This window comes from Haplochromis burtoni, unplaced genomic scaffold (assembly GCF_018398535.1).
Source record: "Haplochromis burtoni strain Fernald_Lab_line unplaced genomic scaffold, NCSU_Asbu1 Contig_459, whole genome shotgun sequence".
Taxonomy (NCBI): domain Eukaryota; kingdom Metazoa; phylum Chordata; class Actinopteri; order Cichliformes; family Cichlidae; genus Haplochromis; species Haplochromis burtoni.
Genome location: NW_024582820.1, coordinates 342,597 through 365,892, shown reverse-complemented (window position 1 = coordinate 365,892; position 23,296 = coordinate 342,597). Strand labels below are relative to the sequence as shown.

Genomic DNA, 23,296 nt, shown 5'->3' with positions numbered 1-23,296 from the left:
GTTTTACTGCTCCATCAAATATTCTGCCCTCTCCTCCCAGCAGGGCCAGAAATAATGTTCCAGCAGTGGAAGCTGTGGGAACAGACCAGTAAACTTTAACATATAGCACCAGACACAGGTTCTTATGAGAGTGTGTGTGTGTGTGTGTGTGTGTGTGTGTGTGTGTGTGTGTGTGTGTGTGTGTGTTTACATGGTTCGTTCACAGCAGCCTTCTTCTCGGGTTTTCAGCTGCTTGTCTCTGTTTTGTTCGACCACAAAACGTCACATGGATCCGATCCCAGATGCTGGTTAAGTGTGTGTGTGTTTGTTTAACTGCACTTGTGAGGACCAGGCTCAGACTCCAGCAGGTTCCCTGCATCGTTAAACTCACTGAGAGTTTTGGGGAGGTTCGTTTGGTCTTCGGGGTCGGGCACGAGGTGGCACACACCCTGGACCGGTCACCATTAGTCAGCAGGTTGAATTACAGCGACAGACACACCTGTGTTATAAAAGCAGTCAAACCCATCGCACGCCCCCATGAAAGCAAACTTTTTGAATGAACCGGAGTCTGATTAAAACTGGAGTTTTACGAGCTCAGGTTTAATTTGATCTCTGCAGCAGGAATAAAGACACGGAGCTGTAAATGAGAACAGGTCCACCTCAGAAACTCTTTTCTTTGGCATTAACTGTCGTTGTTTGAGTGTTTCTAAGCTCTTCATGGCCAGATTCAGCCGCTCAAACCTTTGGTGTAAAATCCGACTTTGATACGTTGTTGGGAGAGTTAAAGCAGCCCGCCTGCTCACACCTGTGACCTCTCATCCTGGTTCTCCTGATCGGCCGTTAGGACAAAGAAAACTGTCCTGCAGCTGTTTGTTGTTTGCAATATGGATTCACAGGGTTTCCATCTTTTTGAAATATTCATGCTGATGATCCTCGTGACGTCCGACTAACCGTCTCTGTTCAGGTTCGAGAGTTTGGAGCCGGAGATGAACAGCCAGGCGTCCCGGGTTGCCGTGGTAAACCAGGTTGCCAGGCAGCTGATCCACAGTGGACATCCCAGCGAGAAGGAGATCAAAGCCCAGCAGGACAAACTCAACACCAGGTAATCAAACTGGGATTATCAGGAATCTGATGACAGCACGGCGATTAGACTCGTGAAGGAAGCGAGATTAAAAACGACAAAGAAACAGATCTGAGACTGAAGGAGACGGCGGAGAGGAACGCGAGCACGTCGGTCAGCTGACAAACTTTTAGTCACAGTGAAAAGTTTATTTAGCAGCTGATCAGAGACGAGTCAGGAAGTGAAGCTGGACTGAGGTTAAAAAGAGGCTTAAATGTATTTTTACCTGTTTTAAATGACAAATAATCAATCAGAGCTTTGATTGAACCAGAGCGGTCCGTGTATCCAGCAGGTCTGCATCTGGATACGTTTGTGATGTTTGGCTGAAAACATGAAAGCATTTCTCTAAACTTTTCTTATTTCACTTTGATATGAAATATTTATAAAGCAACACCAGCTTTGCTCCGTCTCAGTGGAAAAACTTCCAGACACTCCTGGATCCTGGTCGGCTTCAAAGCTGTTTCTTCCTGATAAACTGAGCTAAGCTAACAGAAAAACTGAACACAACCCCGCGGTTATTAAAGTCTGTTCATGTCAATAAAGACACTTTAAAGATATACTGGTAATTATTTTAGGTTATTTAATAGGAAAGAATGTTTTACTCATAAATATTCATTGATTATTATCAGCATTAAAAATACATGTTGCTCCGCCATATTGAATACAGAGACGGAGACGTCTAATCAGTTTATGTGTGTGGTTACAGACCGGCTACTTACGCAGTACCGCCGATATGGACACAATTAATCATGTGACCCTGCCCTCATAGAGGGCTGGCTAAACATCAGCTGGTTATAAGCTAGCATCTGTGAGCTAATGTTAGCCTCGAGTGTCCTAAAAATGACACTTTTCCTCTGATAAATAGTTTGGCTACATTCTCACATCATATGAACACTTAATCAGTTAAAGTCTAGGAGTCCAACAATGTTAGCTTCACTTCAGAGAAAGGTTTACCAATGCTGGCTAACAGCGGCTAGCAGCAGCTAACAGAAGCTAACAGCAACAAAAACAGCAGCGCTAACTGACAGAAGGTTCAGCAGCTCACCTCAGTATCCCTGTCATCAGTCTGAAATAAGCTTCCCTGACTCGTTTCAGGCTCCTTTGAAGCTTTTACAGCGTCCTCCAGAGGGAACAGATTTGGATAGAGTGCTAACTGGAGTCATACTTAAATGTGAGATTAATGAAGTCTGAGTAACTGAAGCAGATTTTTAAAACTACACTAAAGATCAGTGCTGGTTGGATCTAAAGCTGGAAACAACAGAATATCTCGTAATTTTTGGTTTACATTTGTAATCATAGAATAAAGAAAGCTTTAATGTTGGTTTATATTCAACATTAAACGTAAAACAAATGTTGGCGCTAAACCAGAGTTAAGCTGTTATTAAAACTGAGAATGTAAATAAAATGAGTTTAAATGACATCAAAGTAAAATTGATAATAAGTGAGCTGCAGGGTTGATCTGATTAACCGGCATCAAACCGTTCCTGAGCAGGTAAATCGAATCAGAGTTGACGGTGTTTCTGTGTCCAGGTGGAGTCAGTTCAGAGATCTGGTGGATCAGAAGAAGGAAAGCCTGAACTCGGCTCTGGGAGTCCAGAACTACCACCTGGAGTGCAACGAGACCAAGTCCTGGATCAAAGAGAAGACCAAGGTACCAACAGAGCCAAATTACCAAAACCGGCGAACGACGAGAGGCGTGATTTTTACACGAACCACTCTGTGGTGCCTGATCGATCTTTTTGCCCCCCGTCTGTGTGCAGGTGATCGAGTCGACCCAGGAGCTGGGAAACGACCTGGCCGGCGTCATGGCTCTGCAGAGGAAGCTGACGGGGATGGAGCGCGACCTCGTGGCCATCCAGGACAAGCTGAGCGACCTGGGAAAGGAGGCGGAGCGTTTGGGCTCCGAACACCCGGAACAGTCCGAGGCCATCAAAGGGCGTCTGGCTGAGATCACCGGCGTCTGGGACGAGATGAAAGTAGGCTTTTCTCCCCGTGTCTGTATACAACTACCAAACGGAGAATTTGGTGCCGCTAATCATCTCCTGGCTGTTTTCAGGACACCCTGAAGAACCGGGAGGAGTCTCTGGGTGAAGCCAGCAAGCTGCAGCAGTTCCTGCGCGACCTTGACGACTTCCAGTCGTGGCTGTCGCGGACGCAGACGGTCATCGCCTCCGAGGACATGCCCAACACGCTGGCCGAGGCCGAGAAGCTGCTGGCCCAGCACGAGGGCATCAAGAACGAGATCCGCAACTATGAGGAGGACTACCAGAAGATGAGGGACATGGGTGAGATGGTGACGCAGGGCCAGACCGACGCGCAGTACATGTTCCTGCGACAGCGGCTGCAGGCGCTGGACACCGGCTGGAACGAGCTGCACAAGATGTGGGAGAACCGGCAGAACCTGCTGTCCCAGTCTCACGCTTACCAGCTGTTCCTCCGGGACACCAAGCAGGCCGAGGCCTTCCTCAACAACCAGGTGAGCTCGCCGTTCCATCTCACCTGTGCTCCGCGGTGTAGAATCTGAAACCTCAGTTACCATGGATACCAGACTACAGGAAATGGTTCAGAGGGTCATGTGATGTGAGCACAGAGTGAACCGCCGTCGCATTAATGATGCTCACAGTCTCCGATCTGCGACAACCGTCACATGATTTTGGCCCAGATCTCTCCCTCTGTACCCCAAGTGCATGCTGGGACAGAATCCAGCTTCTTTAGCTGGAAACGGTGAGTCAGAGTCAGAGTCAAATCAAGACGCCTCAGTCTCTGAGCTTCACACAGTCAGAGAGCTCAAACGTCCCGCAGAGGATGTCAAAGTTCAAGTAGCTGCTCAGCTGAGAGACGAGAGTGACGTGAGGTAGTTCAGAAGTTCAGCCAGCCCTGTGATAGGTGAGCAGCGTGAGCATGGCGCTCGCTGTGCGATCAGAGGCCTCGGCCTGCGTCACAGTCCAGGATTCAAAGAATCATCAGCTGTGATTTCGAACACTTCCGATTAGAAACGTTTCTGGTCGTGCGGCTGTTTTCTCCGGTCACACGCTGCCACCTGCTGGTGAAAAGCTTCCATTACAGCCACGTGTTTACCCTCAGCGTGTGATCTACAGCAACTCATTTCTGTCCGCTTCAGCTCACTCACACGTTTTCAAGAGAACATGTTACGTTTCTTTTACCAGTTACACAGAACATTAATTAATAAAAACTCCAGAACAAATGGTAATGTCTCTGTGTTTGGTCTTCTCCTCCTCTGGCAAAATGGTGGAAATCCTGATGATGATGATGATGAAGGCTGTGCTTAGCCAGGCTGCTCATTAGTTAGCGGAGATGGGAGGATTACATCAGACGAATTAAAGTTTAAGCTGGAGCCTGGTGGCTGTAGCTCAGGCGGAGATCATCTCAGTGTAACAACCTCAGCCTGCTTCCTTCACTTTAACGTAGAAGTTCGATGGTTTTGAGATTGTTCTTACATTTCATTCTGAAACAACCCCTTTAAGATGACTTTGTTTTGATTGGCTGCCCCTCGAGCAGGCTTGAAAAAGCCCCACCCCTCTCTATGACATCATCCAGATGCTAGTTTTTAACGACTCCTCTGCGTTCCTCCACCAGGAGTACGTCCTGGCTCATACAGAGATGCCCACCACCCTGGAGGGCGCCGAGGCTGCTATCAAGAAGCAGGAGGACTTCATGACCACCATGGACGCCAACGAGGAGAAGATCGGCGCCGTGGTCGACACCGGCCGCCGCCTGGTCGCTGACGACAACATCAACGCCGAGCGCATCCAGGAGAAGGTGGACTCCATCGACCAGAGGTGACCAAGAGTCTGTCAGTGTGTGAGAAATCGATCCGGGAAGGGAGGGAGGATCATTTGATGATTTCCTGTTTACGATACATGTGACGATGTTAAAGGGAAACGTGAGCTTTACAAACTTTAACCTTCCTGCAGAAAAACGAAACAAAATAACTTTTGTTCTGCAGACACAAGAAGAACCGAGCGGCTGCCAGCGACCTGCTGACGAGGCTGAAGGACAACAGAGACCTGCAGAAGTTCCTGCAGGACTGCCAGGAGGTAAAGCGCCGCCATTCAAAACACACGAAACATCCAGAGTGCGGAGGGCTTAGCCTCTGCTTCAGCTGCTGGTGTCTGAGCTCGTTTGCCGGCTGTGTGTCCTCAGCTGTCCCTGTGGATCAACGAGAAGATGCTGACGGCTCAGGACATGTCGTACGACGAGGCCAGGAACCTCCACAGCAAGTGGCTGAAGCACCAGGCCTTCATGGCTGAACTGCAGTCCAACAAGGAGTGGCTGGACAAGATCAACAAGGTGAGCAGGGAGGAGGCGGAGTCAGACCGAGGGGGGAATCGGTGGACTGAAGTACGCAGCACAGATGAGCCCAGCAACTGTTAGAGTACGAGAGCAGCCGGTCGGTGCTGGGTGACATCACAGAGAGCAAAAGCATCATTTTCAGTTGGCAGCATAAACGTCGCACATCCTCGTATATCAGCACAAATATGTAAAAGAGTCTCTGTGACATCGCCTGTTTTAAAGCTGCCGTGTTTCTAAGCTGTCATCCCTGAACTCAGGAGCGTTGTCCAGTCCAGACCAACCGCTCGGCTCAAGGTGTAGACGCGACGTTGTTTTCTGCTCTGACGATTGGTTGAAATCTCCTGTGCCGCAGGACGGGCAGACGCTGATGGCAGAGAAACCAGACACGGAGGCCATGGTGAAGGAGAAGCTGGCGTCCCTGCAGACGATGTGGGACGAGCTGGAGTCGACCACGCAGACCAAAGCCAAGTGTCTGTTCGACGCCAACAAGGCCGAGCTGTTCACGCAGAGCTGCGCCGACCTCGACAAGTGGCTGGGCGGGCTGGAGGCGCAGCTGCAGTCGGACGACTACGGCAAAGACCTCACCTCGGTCAACATCCTGCTCAAGAAGCAGCAGGTGAGGACGAGGTTTCCTTTCAGTGTGAACTATAAACTGTATATCTGCACGATGTTGGCTAAAAACACTTTGTTATTATTGACTCTATCAGCTGTCGGAGGGTTTCCCTGTAAACTGGTATTTGCAGTGATGCATGGAGGAGGAGAAACCTGGACCTTTGATTTCAACAGCAGGGCGGGTTGGGCCCCAGCCCCGCCTTCTTTAGGCACGCCCCTGACTCGTGTTATTCTGCACAGAAACAGCTTTTTTCATAATCAGATAATTATTGATTGATTGATCCGAAGCTCGTCGTTACTGCGAGTCCTCCATCGCCATGCTTTCTAAGCAGCTTTTACATAATTCAGCCTCACACTCGCTCCTCTTACGTAATCGTTCACTGGAGTGTCGAGCCCACGCTGAGAGCGCGGACAGCCGTGTTTGTGGGGACCTCGCCGTTTTTCCACTGATGATGGTTTTAAAGGTGGAGGTCCTCGATGGTGCCGACGATGGTTTTATTAATGTAAGAGTAACAGGGAGGTCCTCACAGAGATGGTAAAACAGGAGCGTGTGTGTGGTGTTGGAGGGAGATCATTAGCAGTGTTTGATCTGTCAACCAGAGAGAGAGGAAAACAAACCTCCTCCTCCTCCTCGTCTTCCTCGCTGCTCTAATTTTAGTTCAGGCTGTCCTGTTTCTGCTGCAGACGTTCGTTGTGTTTGTCAGTCGCTTCTCGGACGTCAGGAGATTTTTTTATTTTACATTTTTGACAATACTGAAGGAAAATAAGACGAGGCCTCAGAACCAGTTTTTAAAATTATATTCTTTAAATTTATAATTTTTTAACACTGTTTGGTTCTTCAGTGAGCAACACTGTTTTTAATTTAAAGTATTTATATTTAATATTGTCTTTTTTATACATGAATTCTATTTTTAATGCAAACGTTATGATTTGATTTATTTCTCTATTTTTGACTGTTTTGCATTTTTACTCATTAACTGAGTTTTGAGCTTCTCTTATTTATTTTATTTATTTTTGTTTATGGTTTCTTTTTGCTGTTGATTTTATTTAGTTGTTAGGTCTTTATTGCATTTTTTAATATTTTGATTTTTCGGTGGATATTTCTCGCTTTGCATTTGCTCCTCATCAGAATATTTTCTGAAGGTATTTTATTAAATTATTTCATTTTCCTCGTTAAAGCAAAAAGATGCAAATAAAGCAACATCGTGCCGACGATTGAACCGAATATCAGAAAAACTTTCAGCTCTGTTGAAACAAACTGTTTGTCTTATTCACATATTTTCTGGGGGGGGGGGTTGCGCTCGTGTCTGTGGCTGCAGCGGCGTCTTCTCCCCGTCTCACCTGTAAACTGTCCTCCTGCAGATCCTGGAGAGCCAGGTGGATGTGCGTCAGAAGGAGGTGGAGGAGCTGCAGAAACAGTCACAGGCCCTCAGCCAGGAAGGGAAAGGCTCCGAGGAGGTGGATGGACAGAGAGTCACCGTGGAGAGGAAGTTCCAGACGCTCCAGGAACCACTGAAGAAGAGGAGAGACCACCTCATGGCCTCCCGGGAGATCCACCAGTTCAACCGAGACGTGGAGGACGAGATCGTAAGTTTTTAATGTAACGACCTCTGAAGGTGAAAATCATCTGGGCCCAACAAAAAGTTAGTAAAATACAACATTAATGGATTAATTTGTATTATATTGTGTGAAACATTACAAGTAAACGAATTTGGAGATGAATAAAAATGAATCAAAGAAAAACTTCAGCAAAAAAAGTCATAATGCATGAAATGGAAAATTTAAGAAAATATCCTTTAAATACTACAACAACACAAAAAAGTACATAAATAATTTATGTAATTTTTAATGTGATTTTGGTCCTTTAACGATGACACACATGTTTTAATAACATGAACACAAACGTCGTCTCCACGTTTCTCAGAAACGACTTCTGTTAAAAGTCGTTTCTGAGAAGGAACCAGAAGTAAAAGCGTCAGAGAGGAAGTCGCAGCAGCTGCTGCAGTCACACTGATAACACTGATGTGGGAATAACAGGTGACGTGTGTGTGTGTGTGTGTGTGTGTGTACGTGTGTGTGTGTGTGTGTGTGTGTGTGTGTAGCTGTGGGTGGAGGAGAGGATGCCTCTGGCCACTTCAACCGACCATGGACACAACCTGCAGACGGTCCAGCTCCTGATCAAGAAGAACCAGGTACGCCTCACCTGTACCTGCAAACTGCACGTTTTTCACGCTGATGGTTTTTATTTCTAAGCACTTCCTGTTTGGGATTAGGGATGGGTATCGTTTAGGTTTTATCTGATACCGGTGCCAAATCGGTACTTTTGAAACGGTGCCGGTGCTTAAAGAATGGAGAACACAAAATTGGTCCAAAAACCTCTCATGTTCAGCTGTTTTTTTGTAAAAAGATAACAATGTTAGCCTTTTCTGCAGCTATGGGGCATATATGGTATCACTCTTGGCTGGAAGCAGTGCTTAAACAATGGAAAAAACACAAACTTTGTCCAAAAACCTCTCATGTTTAGCTGTTTTCCACTTTTTCTTTGGTCATTTTAGCCTTTTTGGCCAGGGTGAAGGGAGCATCTGCCATCAAACAAGAAGACAGCCGCATGTAGCTATGATGATGTTTGCTAGTTCACCTTACATGCATTAATGTAATAACGTGGTTAGCCTACTCAACGTAAATTACACACGAACAACATTAAGCTACTCACGCAGAGAAGAACGGCTGCTGCCATCAAATACGGCGCATTTCTCGGCTTTAAAAAAAAACGCTATGCGTCGCCAGGTGTTTCATCGGATTCGAGGTGTTACTTCCTTTGACAGTATCACAGTATCAGCTTAAAGCACTTGTTGCTGCTGAGTTTGCATATTTTGCTGTGAAGTACAGCCAGACTTTTGACCGCTTCGCCTTGGGCATTTTTAATCTGTAGCTCTGCTCTAAAAGAACGTACGTACCTGGCCCCGCCTACTATCCTCGGAAACGTAAAATGATTGGCTAGAAGTGTATCACAGCTCAGGAAAATAAAGCACCGAAATGTGCGCTGCTTTTCGGTCTGGTTACTACCGTTTATGTCAGAACAGATACCGGTACCCATCCCTATTTGGGATTTTTACAATATTTCAATATAAAAGCAGTAAAGCCTCATATAATCCTCTCTGTGACCTTTGACCTTCACAGACCTTGCAGAAAGAGATCCAGGGCCACCAGCCTCGCTATGACGACATCTTCGAGCGCAGCCAACACGTCCTGCGCGAGGACAGCCCGACGACCGAGCTGATCCGCCAGCGGCTCGCCGACCTGCAGTCGCTGTGGGAGCAAATCAAGAAGGAGACAGAGAAGCGCCACACCCGCCTCAGCGAGGCCCACGAGGCGCAGCAGTACTACTTTGACGCCGCCGAAGCCGAGGCCTGGATGAGTGAGCAGGAGCTGTACATGATGTCAGAGGAGAAGGCCAAGGTGAGGGGAGGAGCCGTGGGGGGGTGTGGAGAAGACGGACGCTTTCAAACTAACAGAGCTCTGACACGCGAGATCCGGCTGTGTGATGGAAACCTGAGTCAGGTTTTAGTGCACTGGCACCTCAGTACATCCTCTTACCAAACAGAGTCAGCTTTGGAGGTGGATGTGTTCAGATTTTCAGAACAAAAGCATCTCTAAGGACAACATTTTCCCCGATTCTTTTCCTGCAGTTCTCTCTGACTGCCCTGCAGCAGCCCTGTGTTGCATTCAGGCACAGTGTGTTTGACCCGGTCCTCTTGGCTTTAGAGAGCAGCGTTGGATATCTCTGAGCAGGAAAAAAGACGTTAATGAAAATCTTACAGCCACTTAATCTCATTGGCTGTATGTTTGTTGAGGCTTTCCTTGTATCTCTCTCTGGGTGTCTGTTCTGTTTCAACTGTTAGATGTTTTGAAGGCCAGATTACTGAGTTAAGTTTGGTGATCAAACTGTGGGAGCGTCTCACCTGCTGATCAGAATTCCACTGTGCATCCAAACTGGAGCTCAGACTTCTCAGACGCTCCGTTTTCTTCTGTTGGAGCACTTTTAGCATCTTTATCCGACCAATAATATGGCTGCTGTGGGGTTATTGTGCTAACACGGTCCAGACCAGGACTAGCAGACAGCTAGCGGCTACAGCCGCCTGTCAGTCAAAGAGGCCACGCCCCTAATAATGCAAGTTTTAAGCCTAAATATAACTTAACCCGGTGAGTTATGAAGCAGTTGTTATATCTGTCTCTCACTCCTGAAATGAACTGCATATAGAGCATATAGAGACTCTTATTCTACTTCCTGTCTTTTACTTCCTTTTAATCTTTAATCTGTAACAAAAGTTGAATCTAGTTTTTATGAAGGGGGGAAATGATCCACAGAGAACAGAGTGTGTGTCAGGCTGTGAACATGTTTGGGAGTCTACGGGGACAGACTCACTGCTGGAGCCTCTAGTGGACGTTGGAGGAACTGCAGCTTTTAACCTTTTAACTTTGCTGTAAAATATCTTTAAACAGCTTCATGCTTTTCTCAAACACTCCTCGACTCTTTGAACCATCTCGAGGAAACATCCTGCACGATATAAATAAAGACGATGTTACAGAGAGTCGGCCGGTCCGTGTTTCTGTCCTCATGGCTAAAAACTTCCTCTTTCTTGGTTTTCGGGCACCTCCCGTTTCCTCTCTTTGCTTTTGTGTTTGTATCAGACTGTTTCTGCTGCTCAGCTCACTCTAAAAACTCTGGAGGCAGGTGATGTTTTCACTTTGGTTTTTCTGTGGCGTCAGTCTCAGGTGAACTCTGCAGGTGAGGGGAAACTGTCAGAGCTGTTTAGCAGTCCCGACTCTTCTCAGCTTTCCTTCCACTGCCTTCACTTTTCTGTTCCTCAGCATCTCCTCTCCTTTCTCACTTCTTGTTTCTGATTCTTTAATTTAGTTTCTTTTTGAATCATGTTGGAAAGTCCAGAGAAATCTGAGCTTTTGCTTTTGCTAAAATCAGCCTGTGTGCGTCTATAGGACGAGCAGAGTTCGGTGGCCATGCTGAAGAAGCATCAGATCCTGGAGCAGGCGGTGGAGGACTACGCCGACACCGTCCACCAGCTGTCCAGCACCAGCCGGGGCCTGGTGGCTGCCGGGCACCCCGACAGGTGAGGTCGTTTTCCTGCTTTGTCACAGAGAGGAATGAACTTGGCGAATAATGAGGATTTTAAATCTGTCCTGCAGCGAGCGCATCGGCATGCGTCAGTCTCAGGTGGACAAGCTGTACGCCGGCCTGAAGGATCTGTCCGAGGAGCGCCGCGGGAAGCTGGACGAGCGTTTCCGCCTCTTCCAGCTCAACCGGGAGGTGGACGACCTCGAGCAGTGGATCGCCGAGAGGGAGGTGGTGGCCGGATCGCATGAGCTGGGACAGGACTACGAGCACGTCACCGTGAGTTACTCGATCAGCCGCCTCCTCGCGCCGTGCAGGCGCCTCTGAGGTTCTCATGGAAGCATAAAAAACCCGACGTGTCCATATAAAAACGAGTGAAAACAGGACGTCACAAAGACTTTAAGGCAGCACTTCGTTTGTGAGCGTGCCCATTTCTATTTCCTCTCCTCTTGCAGATGCTGCAGGAGCGTTTCAGAGAATTCGCCCGCGACACGGGCAACATCGGCCAGGAGCGCGTGGACGGCGTAAACAAGCTGGCGGACGAGCTGATCAACACCGGCCACGGCGACGCCGCCACCATCGCGGAGTGGAAGGACGGCCTGAACGAGGCCTGGGCCGACCTGCTGGAGCTCATCGACACACGGACGCAGATCCTCGCCGCCTCCTACGAGCTCCACAAATTCTACCACGACGCCAAGGAGATCCTCAACCGCATCCTGGACAAACACAAGAAGCTGCCGGAGGAGCTGGGCCGAGACCAGAACACGGTGGAGACCCTGCAGAGGATGCACACCACCTTCGAACACGACATTCAGGCGCTGGGAACGCAGGTGAATATTTCTCGTCTCCCGCCGAGCCTGTCCGAGCTCTCGTCCCGTTAAACGAGGTCGTCCTGATTATCTTCAGTCTGCCTCTCGCTGAACGATCAGAAACTCATAAACTGATATTGTCCAATGAGAAATGAAGGCAGTGACGTTATTTAGAGCATGCTGATGGAGACTGTCGTGGCTCTGATTCTGTAGCTTCATGTTCAGTTTTTCCTCCCTCGTGTGTTTTTAAGCTGTTCCGTATGCTGAAACGTTTCCGTGCTGCTTCCCTCGCAGGTGCGGCAGCTTCAGGAGGACGCCGTTCGCCTGCAGTCGGCGTACGCCGGAGACAAAGCCGACGACATCCAGAAGCGAGAAGGAGAGGTGAGCCTCGGTGTCGGGCAGCAGAGGTGCAGAGAAACCACATCGGTTCACTCTCGCCCTGATCTTCCTCCTCCTCTTACTGACCAATGAGCTGGACGCAGCGCTGATGTCGTGACGTCACTTTAAAAGGCTGTTTGCCTCGCGCATGCTGCACTGCTGCCGCACTAACACCGCACTCTTCCTGCGCAGCTCAGCCGCTTTGTCACATGAATAATTTTAGCTCTCTGAGACACTCGGACACGAGCTGGAGTCACAGATCGAGAGGTGAAGGGAACGTTGGAACTCCCAGAAACATTTTAGGATGTTACAGGGCATGGTCAAAATCCTGGGAACACACTTCCAGCTTTGTGTTATTCCCATAATGAGGAAAAATCGTTTAAAACCAGAGTTCGGGTTTAAGCGTCAGAGGTGAACGGGAGCGTGGTCGCTGCCGTGCGCGGCGTGCAGAATCGTGCACGGCTCACCGCTCTCCATTAAAATGCAAGTTTAATATCTGATTGCTCCGCCCACTTTTCCAAAACGGAGAAACTGGCGTTGCAGTTTGAGGCGAGGATCGTTTTTGGACTCATAAATTTCATGCTTTTAATCACTTTTTATGCGAGTGTGCAGCAGTGTAACAGACAGAGTCCAGATGTGCAGTTTTAACACGTTTCACTCAGATCAGCGTCTTTGTGTGAAGGTTTCTGTTCACGACGCGCGTGTTCCTACAGTCACGGCTGCGTGCGCCCGTCGAGCTCGACACGAAGCCTCATTTTCATATCAACTGTTTTTACTCTTTGCAGCTGTAGAAACGTGTAAGCGTGACTCCATCTTTGCCCGTCAGCTGAGGTTACAGGCGAGGAACAGGCAGTCTCGTCACCTCCAGCTCTCGCGTGTCCTCAAACGGCTCAGCGTCACGTTTCTGTAAATCTGGACAGTTTAATTAAACGTTGGCGAAAAACCTTCAAATGAGGATTTGACTCCAGAGAGGAGGCGACGTGCTGGGCTGAAAGAGAAGCAGCTGAGCAGCTCGCACACCTCGTGGCTCCGCCTCTTTTTGTTTGGCGGTCCGGTGCTTTGCCAAACAGGGATTTGCAACGTTTCCGTGTGTTTTTCATGTGTAAGATCTTTATGTTGGTAAACAGGGTTTACAAAGAGGTTCAATGTAACATTTTAAAGTTACACATAACTCTGTTATTGTAATCACATTCTAACAATCCAGCTTTTTGTGCACTTCAAATATGTTTGCAGAACTCTGGTGCTTTCTGTTGCATTATGTGCATTATCCTCTTGGCCAGATCGCTCTGAAAGAAGACATTTTAAACGTCAACGAGACTTTTCACCTGGATAAATGAAGGATACGTAAACGTCACTGCCTTGTGACAGGTTGTTTGAGGCTTATGAGAGATACATTGTTTCATAGACCAACAAGTTATTTATAGCAGTTTAAATGCGAGGAATCATTTCTTGGCACTGGCATTAGTATTTTTACGGGGGTGTGGTGCCGATACGGCGTCACTATTTGTGCTTTGTAAACACGATGTCGCTCTGTAACCTTTAACATAGTAAAAGGATCCTAAACAGGCCGACCTGCTGTCGGCGTTCCTTCATTGTTAGGAGAACGAATGATGGCGCTGTAGTGCTGAAACTCTTACCCGTTCCTGCTTCCGATTGGTCAGATGCCGACTGGCTGTCATGTGACCTTTGAGCCCACTGGGATAAGTGAAGCCAGATGAGCAGAATCCCGGACTTGTCGTCAGTTCGGCTCTCGGGTTTCGGATTCGCCGCGATGAAGAGCAACGTCACGCTCCAATAAAGTGGAGCCGTGCTTCGTGCGAGCTGCTGGGTTTGCTCCGTATTCGTGTCAGTCCCGCCCTGCTGGAGCTGGACTGTTGATGCTGAGCACTGAGTGTTTTTGATGGCGTTGTGTTTTGACCATTCCCTGTATGTCCGTTTCCTCCCTGACCGCCCAGAGGAGAAAGGGAGAGGTGAGACTCTGTTTACCACAAACGTCGGCTTTGCATCAGTCTTCATTTTGGCTGCAGTTTTAGGCTTCCTTTCCTCCAGTCTGACTAAAATGTTGATGAGCCGCAGTAACATTTTAGTCCTTCCCATGCAGCTTAGTGTTTCCCGCAAACGCTCCGAACATTTGTTCTTTGTCGCCGCTCGCCTGGGCCGCAGAGGGGGTTAAAACAAGCGCTGCTCGTAGTTTGAGTCTGCTGACTCGGCAGAGACAGAAGACGACAGGCTGACAGTTTTGGCCTCCAGCGAAGCTTCTTTCAAACTCTTTTTAAATAGTTTCCGTCTTCCTGCACCTTTAGCTACCAGAGCGTTCAGCTTGCAGTCCTCCGCAGCCACGACTCCGTCAGCTGACGAGTCGCAGAGTCAGAGGGGTTATTCTGAAACGATGCCGGTCAGCCGGGCTGTTCGGCTTTGTAAGCATTCACCCCGAACAACCCGCCTCCTCAAACATAGTAAAAACATCTGCAGCCTGGATTCATCGAAAAATGTTACAAATACAAGACAAAATCTAATAAAAACTCCCAAATAATTCGATCAGTTTGATGGACTTTAATGTGCAGATTCACATAAACGCACGTTTCTGCAGTTAGTAACAAACAATGTAATCTTTAACATTAGTAATATGTGAGGTACATTTAAAGACAGCTCAGCAGTTAGTGTGAAAGCAATGTTTTCGTTCTTACAGCAGCTTTGAATGATTCACAGTTCAAAATAATCCTTCTTTATCTGATCCCCCCCCCAGGTCATCCCATCTGAAACTGCTTTAGCTCCTCCCACTTTAAAACAGCATTGAACTGATTGGCTACATGTTGCGATCCCCTCTCTGTGACATCATACAGATCCCAGAGTACCGTATTATTAGAACCTGATCGTGTTTGATATGAACCTGAAGCATGAAGCAGGATCAGTCCACGCTTCCTTCTCAGATAGATGATATATCCTGTCTGCTTACGTCATCGTCTGGAATCCGAACAGAGCCATGAATAAATAGATAACAGCTGATGTAATAACTGATGGAAGTGCTGCTGTTTGCTCTCCAGCTTTGGCCTCTGCAGTCTGCACGTATGACTTTTTATTTGCTGGGATTGGCTTTTATTTGCGCCCTCAGGCTGTGACGCTCCCCGACAGCACAGCTGGACGCCTGAAACACTAGATCTACTGCCCCTCCCCCCCGTAATGATCTGAGTCTGGATGTCATCACTTCCTGTCCCCCTCCCTGATTCTCAGAGGCCCAGCCGGCTCCTTTTAGCCTGCATTAATTAAACCAGGTCTTCTGAGCCTCTCGTCACTCGGGGCTGACAGTCGCTCTTTGTTGTCTCCTCCCCCTCAGGTGCTGGAGGCCTGGAAGAACCTGCTGGAGGCGGCGGAGGGCCGGCGGGCGAAGCTGGTCGACACCGGAGACAAGTTCCGCTTCTTCAGCATGGTGCGCGACCTGATGCTGTGGATGGAAGACGTCATCCGCCTCATCGAGGCTCAGGAGAAGCCCAGGTAGGAGGCACGGAGGGGGCGGAGCTTCCTGTAATGACTGTATCCCTTTACAGGTTTATTATAAAACTCATCCTAAATGTTTCTGAATGTTTGGGATCAGAAACGTCGCTCATGTGACGCCGTGCTTGTTTTCAGGGACGTGTCGTCCGTGGAGCTGCTGATGAACAACCACCAGGGCATCAAGGCGGAGATCGACGCCCGCAACGACAGCTTCACCGCCTGCATCGAGCTGGGCAAAGCCCTGCTGGCCAGGAAGCACTACGCTTCAGAGGAGGTGGAGACTTCTCACACTTCTCACTCGGAGCGAGCACGCCAAAGCTGCCGCGAAATCCTTCATTACTCTGTTTGATGTCATCGCTTTACTGAAGTCATGAACTTTTGAATCTTTCCTCCTCGCAGATTAAAGAAAAGTTGCTTCAGTTGACGGACAAGAGGAAAGACATGATTGACAAGTGGGAGGACAGATGGGAGTGGCTTAGACTGGGTAAGCGCCTCCGTGCTGTTCAGTTTATAGTCCGAGGTGAGCGGGTGGATTTGGGTCTAAGGTGTGGATTTGCTTCCAGTGCTGGAGGTGCACCAGTTCTCGCGGGACGCAGGTGTGGCCGAGGCGTGGCTGCTGGGACAGGAGCCCTACCTGTCCAGCAGGGAGATGGGGCAGAGCGTGGACGAGGTGGAGAAACTCATCAAACGCCACGAGGCCTTCGAGAAGTCGGCCGCCACCTGGGAGGAACGCTTCGCTGCGCTGGAGAGGCTGACCACGGTGAGCGCGCGCCACGAGAAAGCGCCGTCACCGGATTAAACCTCAGCTCTGAAAAACGAGACGTTGACTTTGTTCTTCTGGTTCCAGATGGAGTTACTGGAAGTGAGAAGAAGGCAAGAGGAAGAAGAGAAGAAGAGACAACCGCCCGCTGAGGCCCAGCCCGCCGACGCTGCAGCTCAAAGGTAGTTTGAGGTTTCCTTTGTGTCGGAAACTTCTGGATGCTGTAAGCAGCGTTTTGACCGTGTTTAAGACTCGGCCGTATTTCCTCAGGAACAGCTTTGTGTCATCGTCAGAGTCCTTTCTCCTGTCACTTTTCACAGACACATGTACAGTTGGCGTTTGTGTTATTGTGACAAATATTTAGATTATTGTTGTTACAGCTGTTAACGAATGTTTGCACCTAAACCGTGCAGCCTGCTCGCCGCGCTCACATGAAGGTTTTCAGTTTAATCGTCTAACTTCGCCAGCTGAGCGAGTTCGTCCGGACGAAGCCACTGAGGTGCGTCTAACTCTCTGCGTCGCTGTGCTTTTTGCAGGGCGGGCGAGCCGGCGTCTCAGAACGGGCTGCCGTCTGACCAGGAGTCTCCCAGGGTTAGTTACCGCTCACTCACCTACCAGAAATACAGCGGCACCCTGCAGAGCCGCAGGGGCGCCGCTGCACCCTGAGCTGCACCCACATCACACACACGTCCTCGCATCAGTCTCCAGCATTTATCGTTTGCTGCTCCTTTCTGATTATTAATGTCTTATTTTAAAACGAGTTTAGCTTTCCAGGTGTAATCTTCTTCTCTGATATTTGTTTACTGACATGAGGAATCACAGCTGATGGGCTGTTTTTAAGAAAGCCTGCAGATGCAGCCTTTGCACTTCAGCATCACCTTTGAGTTTGAGACCTTTTACTTTGGTGGGAACTTTTAATATGAACCAAACTTCCCTGACGTTCCAGTTTGTTCAGGCTGGACAAAGACAGGAGGAAAGCAGTGTTTCTGCTCTTTCACTTTCACACACAAGAACAAACCAGAGTTTTATCCACTCCTCATTTGTCTTCCCCTCCGTCTCCTCTTCCTCTCTCTCAGCTCGACACTCCTGTCATCCTCTCCCCTCAGTTCCTTATGTTCCTGCTGGTTTATGTCATCATTTATAAACTCACCCTGTGGAATATGAATGACTGAGGATACAAACAGAAAGACACTCAGAATTAGCCTTAAAGCCACAAACTGCCACTTAAAGCATTTGTTCCATTTTCATAGAAGAGATTTTTTTCTCAAACAAAACCAAAGACAACTTAAATCAGTTTATCAATCATTAAAACTGAGGCTGATTTATCCTGATGTTAAGAAGAAGCACGTCTTACTGTTCTTGTCTTACAATAAAACCTTTAAGTTTAGTTTGATTGGTAAGACTTTCAATCCAGTTCAGTTTTATTTGTACAGCACCAAATCAGAACAGTCGCATCAAACCCAGAGAAAAACAATCACATGACCCACTATGAGCAAGCACTCTGGTGACAGCGGGGAGGACAAACCCCCTTTGAACAGGAAGAAACCTTTACGTTGTCAGTCTGTACTTCACGCTCGATTCCAAACAGATGAAATGAAATATGTAACAAATACCTTAAATAACTTAATAAAAATAGACACAGTTTGAAAAGATATCTTGATGAAGCAAAAAAGTCTTGAATTAAAAGTAAAATAAAAATATTAATGATGTAAATTTATAACAAAGTAACTACAGTAATACAGGTTGTAGCCAGTATGAGGTGCCTTCAGCCTGTTGTTGTGATTTGCTCACTAAATACAGTAAATCATGACTCATGTTAGTTTTTGTTTGTAAGAACACGTGACGTTATATTTAAAGTCTCATTGATGCCAAAGTTTTAAAAAATCAAAAAACAAAGAGGTGCACCTACCGCTCCACCTGTGCCTACGTCCACAGACCATTCATAAAACACGTGTCCATCCTTTTCATGTAACTCTGTTAAACACTCTATTATCTCTTTAATATTGTACTTATAAAACCATTAAAAGCATATTTGTGCATTAATGTAAGTTACACCGAATTAAAGAGCTGATCTATCAGCTGACAAAGTGGAAACTAAAGGGAAAGATGATAGTAACACATGTATAACTGCACTGTTTAACAGTGAACTCCATCAGTGGACACCAGAGGCAGCCCCGGACTTACATTTTCACCTCCAGCTTTCCTTCATGTCGTACTTACAGCCTTTACGACTCATTTGTCAGAAACCCATTCCTCATAAGGGACGTTAATACTGTGACATACACCCAGTGGCCACTTTAATAGGAACACTCTAAGGCCAATGCCATCGGACTTTTTGAACTTGCCTTAAAATCAATCTTGTGTTCCCGCTGAGGTCATAGCTGGCATTGTGTAGCCGCTCCGCTGTGTTCGGCCCCTGAGTGTACGTCCACTGCTGCTCGCTACATGCACTCATTGCACCTACAATCCATGTTAAAATCATTCCTCATGTAAAACTGATTCGCCACACGTCTCACCGTGTGAGTTTCTCCTCATTGTATTCATTGCTGTTGTATCACTGAGACGCTGTTTCCTGTCTTGTTTTCATTGTTTACTGTTGTCGTTTCCTTTTTCCTGTTCACGGTTTGTTTTTGCATGTAGATGCAGTTCGTTCAGTCGTTCCCCGACTAACACACATTCCCCAATAAACCCGTCAGAACCAACCAGTCCACGTGTTGTCCATGCATACTTTTCACTTTTCTCTCCATGTACAGTGTTGGTGTTTGTGTTGCATGCTGTCACCATCATTAGCATTTCAGTTGGATGTTCTGTTTCTGCATCTAATGTTTTTCACCAGTTTTCATCCGGGGGCTTTCCTTTAGTGAAATATTTTTAGTTATTTTACAAAGTCAAGAAAATACGGAGCCCCGCAGAGGACATGGGAGAAAAAAATTAAGATGGACTTTTGCGGGATCTCGCAAAACAAACTGATCTCGCAAAACTCGGGATCTCGCAAAACAAACTCGGGATCTCGCAAAACAAACTTTTGCGAGATCTCGCGAAACAAACTCGGGATCTCGCAAAACAAACTCGGGATCTCGCAAAACAAACTCGGGATCTCGCAAAACAAACTCGGGATCTCGCAAAACAAACTCGGGATCTCGCAAAACTCGGGATCTCGCAAAAGTTTTAGCCGCATTCTTCGGACGCCGGCTCGAAGCCGACCGGGAGGTCGAGGCACGATGTGCCGGGAAAGCGGTGTTCCTCCCGGCTGTAGTAGGTCTCGACCTCCCGTTAGCTTCGAGCTAACGGGAGGTCGAAGGCCGAAATGCGGATCTGCACTTTTGCGAGATCCCGCAAGAGTCAGTCTTAATTCAGTCTTAATTTTTTTTTCTCCCATGTCCCCTGCAGGGCTCTGTAAGAAAAAGATCAGATAAGCAAAGTGTTTGGTCCACTGACAAATCCAGTATATTTCAGTTCACTCCAATAAATCAGCATTCCTGCTGTAAAGAAGAGAAACAGTTTGTTCTACAGCGAGTCTGGTTTTACCTGTTTGGATTTAATCTGTACAACGTCTGCACAGGCTTACAGATCTAATCCTTCAAGTTACTGAAAATTATCTTCTATGTACAAGTTTATAATTCGCTAAGAAGGTTAGTTTCTAACGACTACTATCACGCCAAAGGTTCAGGCTCAAGTTTAAATTCAATGATAACAAAATCAGCGCAGTCTTTGGAGGATCGCATGGCTGTTGGCATCGGTTTAGCTCTTCAGTCATTAAGTAATTGTTCTAAGGAAAGACTGCTAAGCAGTAAAAAATGGTCTTTGCTGTCAGGTGCAAAAATGTTTAAAAATCAAACAAAAACCTGCTTCTGCGCCAGGCTTCAATCGTTCTTCAGGAATAGTTGGTTGGATTGAAGTGGCCCTGTATTTGGTGGAGAAAACACTGAAACAGGACCACTTGGATCTGGTCTAGTCTTTAACAGGCTCAAGTAAAATTCTTAGGAAAAACTGCTGCACTACATATATGTAATAGTAGTAAGTTGGGGCCCCTACATCTGATCCAGACTGTCCTTTGGTGAGAGTTCCTAGGATTCATCCGAGTCCTAACAAATCCCTTCAATAGCTGGTCGAATGTTTGAGAAGCAGAACGCTGAAGCCGTGAGGAAACACTCAAGTAAAATCTCAGAGGATAACCCGAGCCCAGTAAAGTCTTCAAGCATCAGTTTCGCTCTCCGTGAGATCTAAATGAAAGCTCCCGGGATCGGTCCAGCTCTTCAGTTAAAGCTCCCGGGATCGGTCCAGGATCGGTCCGGCCTTCGAACCGCCCATTCGTCCATCCCTTGAAGAGCTCAGTAACGGGGTAATAAGCATCCGGTTGGAGTGGGTGTGGTGTGGAAAAAGTCAAATCTGTTTATGATACTAGGCCAATCGCCTTCTCCCCTCACCAACAATGACGCCCAGTAATGACTTCCAAGCAATTTTGTCCATAATTGTTTGAGATTTTTTTTTTGGTGTGTTTTTTGGTCTCACCTGTGCTGGCTTCTCCCTGTCCTCCTCTTTCTTCACGCTCGCCACCGTGTTGTGCGTTTCTGAGTGGTGTTGGGACTGTGCATGTGGTAAAGAGTGTAATCACAGCATGTTTGCAATCTTAATATTTAATACAAGTGTTGTTCTAATCACTGCTGAAATTCAGCTCAGCTCACACCCAATAACACTGAGCTAAAAAACCGCTGCTGTACGAGGCTGACGTAGCTGATGTCAGAGGCTCGGTGGGCCAATCAGAAGTCTGCATAGTTGTGTTGGTTTGAACAGTTCAGAGGTAGGAAAGTGGGTTTATTAACCTGATACAGGTGACCTGTTCATGTTATACTTGGACCATACTAGGGTAGCTTTGCATGATCAATACTTCAAATTACTTTGGGCCACTCTCCCATTAACCCACCTTTTTTCTGGTCCAAAGATTTCTGACCTTTGGACCAGCCAGTGGGTGGGGCTTTCACTCTCTGACATCATCCAGATCCAATTGTAGAAAAAAATTGGATGAGATGGTGCTCAGAGCAGTCTGCAGGGTTATGGTTCATTACTGCTTCCTCATTAGTAGAGACGTTGGTCATGTTTAATATGAGCGCCCACCACTGGAACAGGAGATGTATGACAGGAAGTTCGAATGAATTCACTTGACCAGTCGGCTGGCCAAAGTGGTGACGACCCTGGAACCTCTGAGCCTCAGGTGTTGCCGCCAGTTTTCTTGGATTAACTTGTTTTTAATTAAGTTCTTGCCAACAGACATACTGCAGACCGCAGGCATGTGGTGTTCCTGCATCGGGGCAATTAATAACAACAATCATGTGGCCTGACATGAACTGAATGTCAGTTTAAAGGCAACAGAGAGCGAGATGATTAGATCCGTCCACTCAGAGTAGATGGACCCGATGGATTCCCTCAGCTGGTTTGGTTTAGTCCACTTTAATCTGCTTGCATTTTCCCAGGATTGGTCATCCTGGAATATTTGACATCAGTTGGGTTTTAGGAGTTTTATGTGAGGCGAGGGCAGATAAGTGTAGATTCAGGAGAGGCCGACAGTCGAATCCTTCTGGTCTCGTGTTTTAGTTTGTCCAAACTGCTCTGCATGCTGCAGCTCTCATAACTCTGATTCACAGCTCTCATTCTTATTTCACTCATAAACGAGTTTCTCCTCTGACTCTCTCTTCTGTGTCCAGGAGAACGTGGACGGGGCCGAGGTGGTGAACGGGGTGTCGGAGCCCAGCCTCGCTGGGTCTCCGGGGGCGTCTCGCAAGGGCAAGCCCAGCCAAGCTGCGACCCTGCCGGCCAAAACCCAACCTGACGCCCCCAAACCCCTGCTGGAGACCTTCCTGCACCGCAAACACGAGTGGGAGGGGCACAACAAGAAGGCTTCGAACAGGTGGGGATCACCTGCAGACACACCTGGAAAGAAATAATAACCCAAATAATAATAAGTTGCGCTTGTGAGCTGCTGTTATTGTAAGAAAATAAAGCTCAGCGATGAGGTCGACGTCTGCTCGTGTCCCTGCAGGTCGTGGCACAATGTGTACTGTGTGATCAACCTCCAGGAGATGGGTTTCTACAAGGATCAGAAGAGCGCCAGTCAGGGCATTCCCTACCACAGCGAGATCCCCATCAGCCTGAAGGACGCCGTCTGCGAGGTGGCGCTGGACTACAAGAAGAAGAAGCACGTCTTCAAGCTGAAGTGAGTTTCAGACCTGATAAACAAGGCTTTATTTATACTGGAGCAGTCAGAAACACATCACAGACAGCTTTAAGCAAAACGCTGCAGTTCTTTCATTTAAAGAAAGAACCTGACAGACGCCAGCGTGCGCAGTTTGAACTTCCTGCTAATGTGTGTGTTCACCTCCGCAGGCTCACTGACGGCAATGAGTATCTCTTCCAAGCCAAAGATGATGTAAGTATTAAAACACAGTATTTCAGCCTCAGTGCTTGGTGCGTCGTTCAGTTTTAGTCAACATCGCTGTTATTGTTGGTCTTATATCTGCTTTACATTAGAAATATGTCGATCATTTATTTGTTTGGATTGGAAATACAATCCAACTTTATTTATGGAGCACTTTAAAAACAACATGACCAAAGTGCTTTCCAGTAGAAAACAGATCAAAGTTAAAAACTGTACATTAACCAGACAAACAAACCTAAATAACAATGAAATGCATCAGTGAAAAAAA

The 23,296-nt window shown here is 47.4% G+C and overlaps 1 protein-coding gene across 2 annotated transcripts in view; it reads left to right on the top strand.

Moving 5' to 3' along the window:
• The window catches only part of LOC102297081 (spectrin beta chain, non-erythrocytic 1), a 113,262-nt gene that overhangs the window by 77,556 nt on the left and 12,410 nt on the right, over nt 1-23,296 (top strand). For both annotated transcript variants that reach the window (XM_014341190.2, XM_042213604.1), the window contains 24 exons: nt 944-1,081; nt 2,630-2,750; nt 2,860-3,075; nt 3,156-3,575; nt 4,697-4,899; nt 5,067-5,157; nt 5,264-5,410; nt 5,766-6,029; nt 7,388-7,612; nt 8,128-8,217; nt 9,206-9,484; nt 11,024-11,154; nt 11,231-11,435; nt 11,612-11,986; nt 12,260-12,346; nt 15,678-15,835; nt 15,971-16,109; nt 16,235-16,319; nt 16,399-16,595; nt 16,683-16,777; nt 17,132-17,186; nt 22,298-22,500; nt 22,633-22,806; nt 22,977-23,019. In XM_014341190.2, coding sequence (XP_014196676.2) covers nt 944-1,081; nt 2,630-2,750; nt 2,860-3,075; nt 3,156-3,575; nt 4,697-4,899; nt 5,067-5,157; nt 5,264-5,410; nt 5,766-6,029; nt 7,388-7,612; nt 8,128-8,217; nt 9,206-9,484; nt 11,024-11,154; nt 11,231-11,435; nt 11,612-11,986; nt 12,260-12,346; nt 15,678-15,835; nt 15,971-16,109; nt 16,235-16,319; nt 16,399-16,595; nt 16,683-16,777; nt 17,132-17,186; nt 22,298-22,500; nt 22,633-22,806; nt 22,977-23,019 — 4,141 coding nt within the window. The remainder of the gene's footprint in view (nt 1-943; nt 1,082-2,629; nt 2,751-2,859; nt 3,076-3,155; nt 3,576-4,696; nt 4,900-5,066; nt 5,158-5,263; nt 5,411-5,765; nt 6,030-7,387; nt 7,613-8,127; nt 8,218-9,205; nt 9,485-11,023; nt 11,155-11,230; nt 11,436-11,611; nt 11,987-12,259; nt 12,347-15,677; nt 15,836-15,970; nt 16,110-16,234; nt 16,320-16,398; nt 16,596-16,682; nt 16,778-17,131; nt 17,187-22,297; nt 22,501-22,632; nt 22,807-22,976; nt 23,020-23,296) is intronic.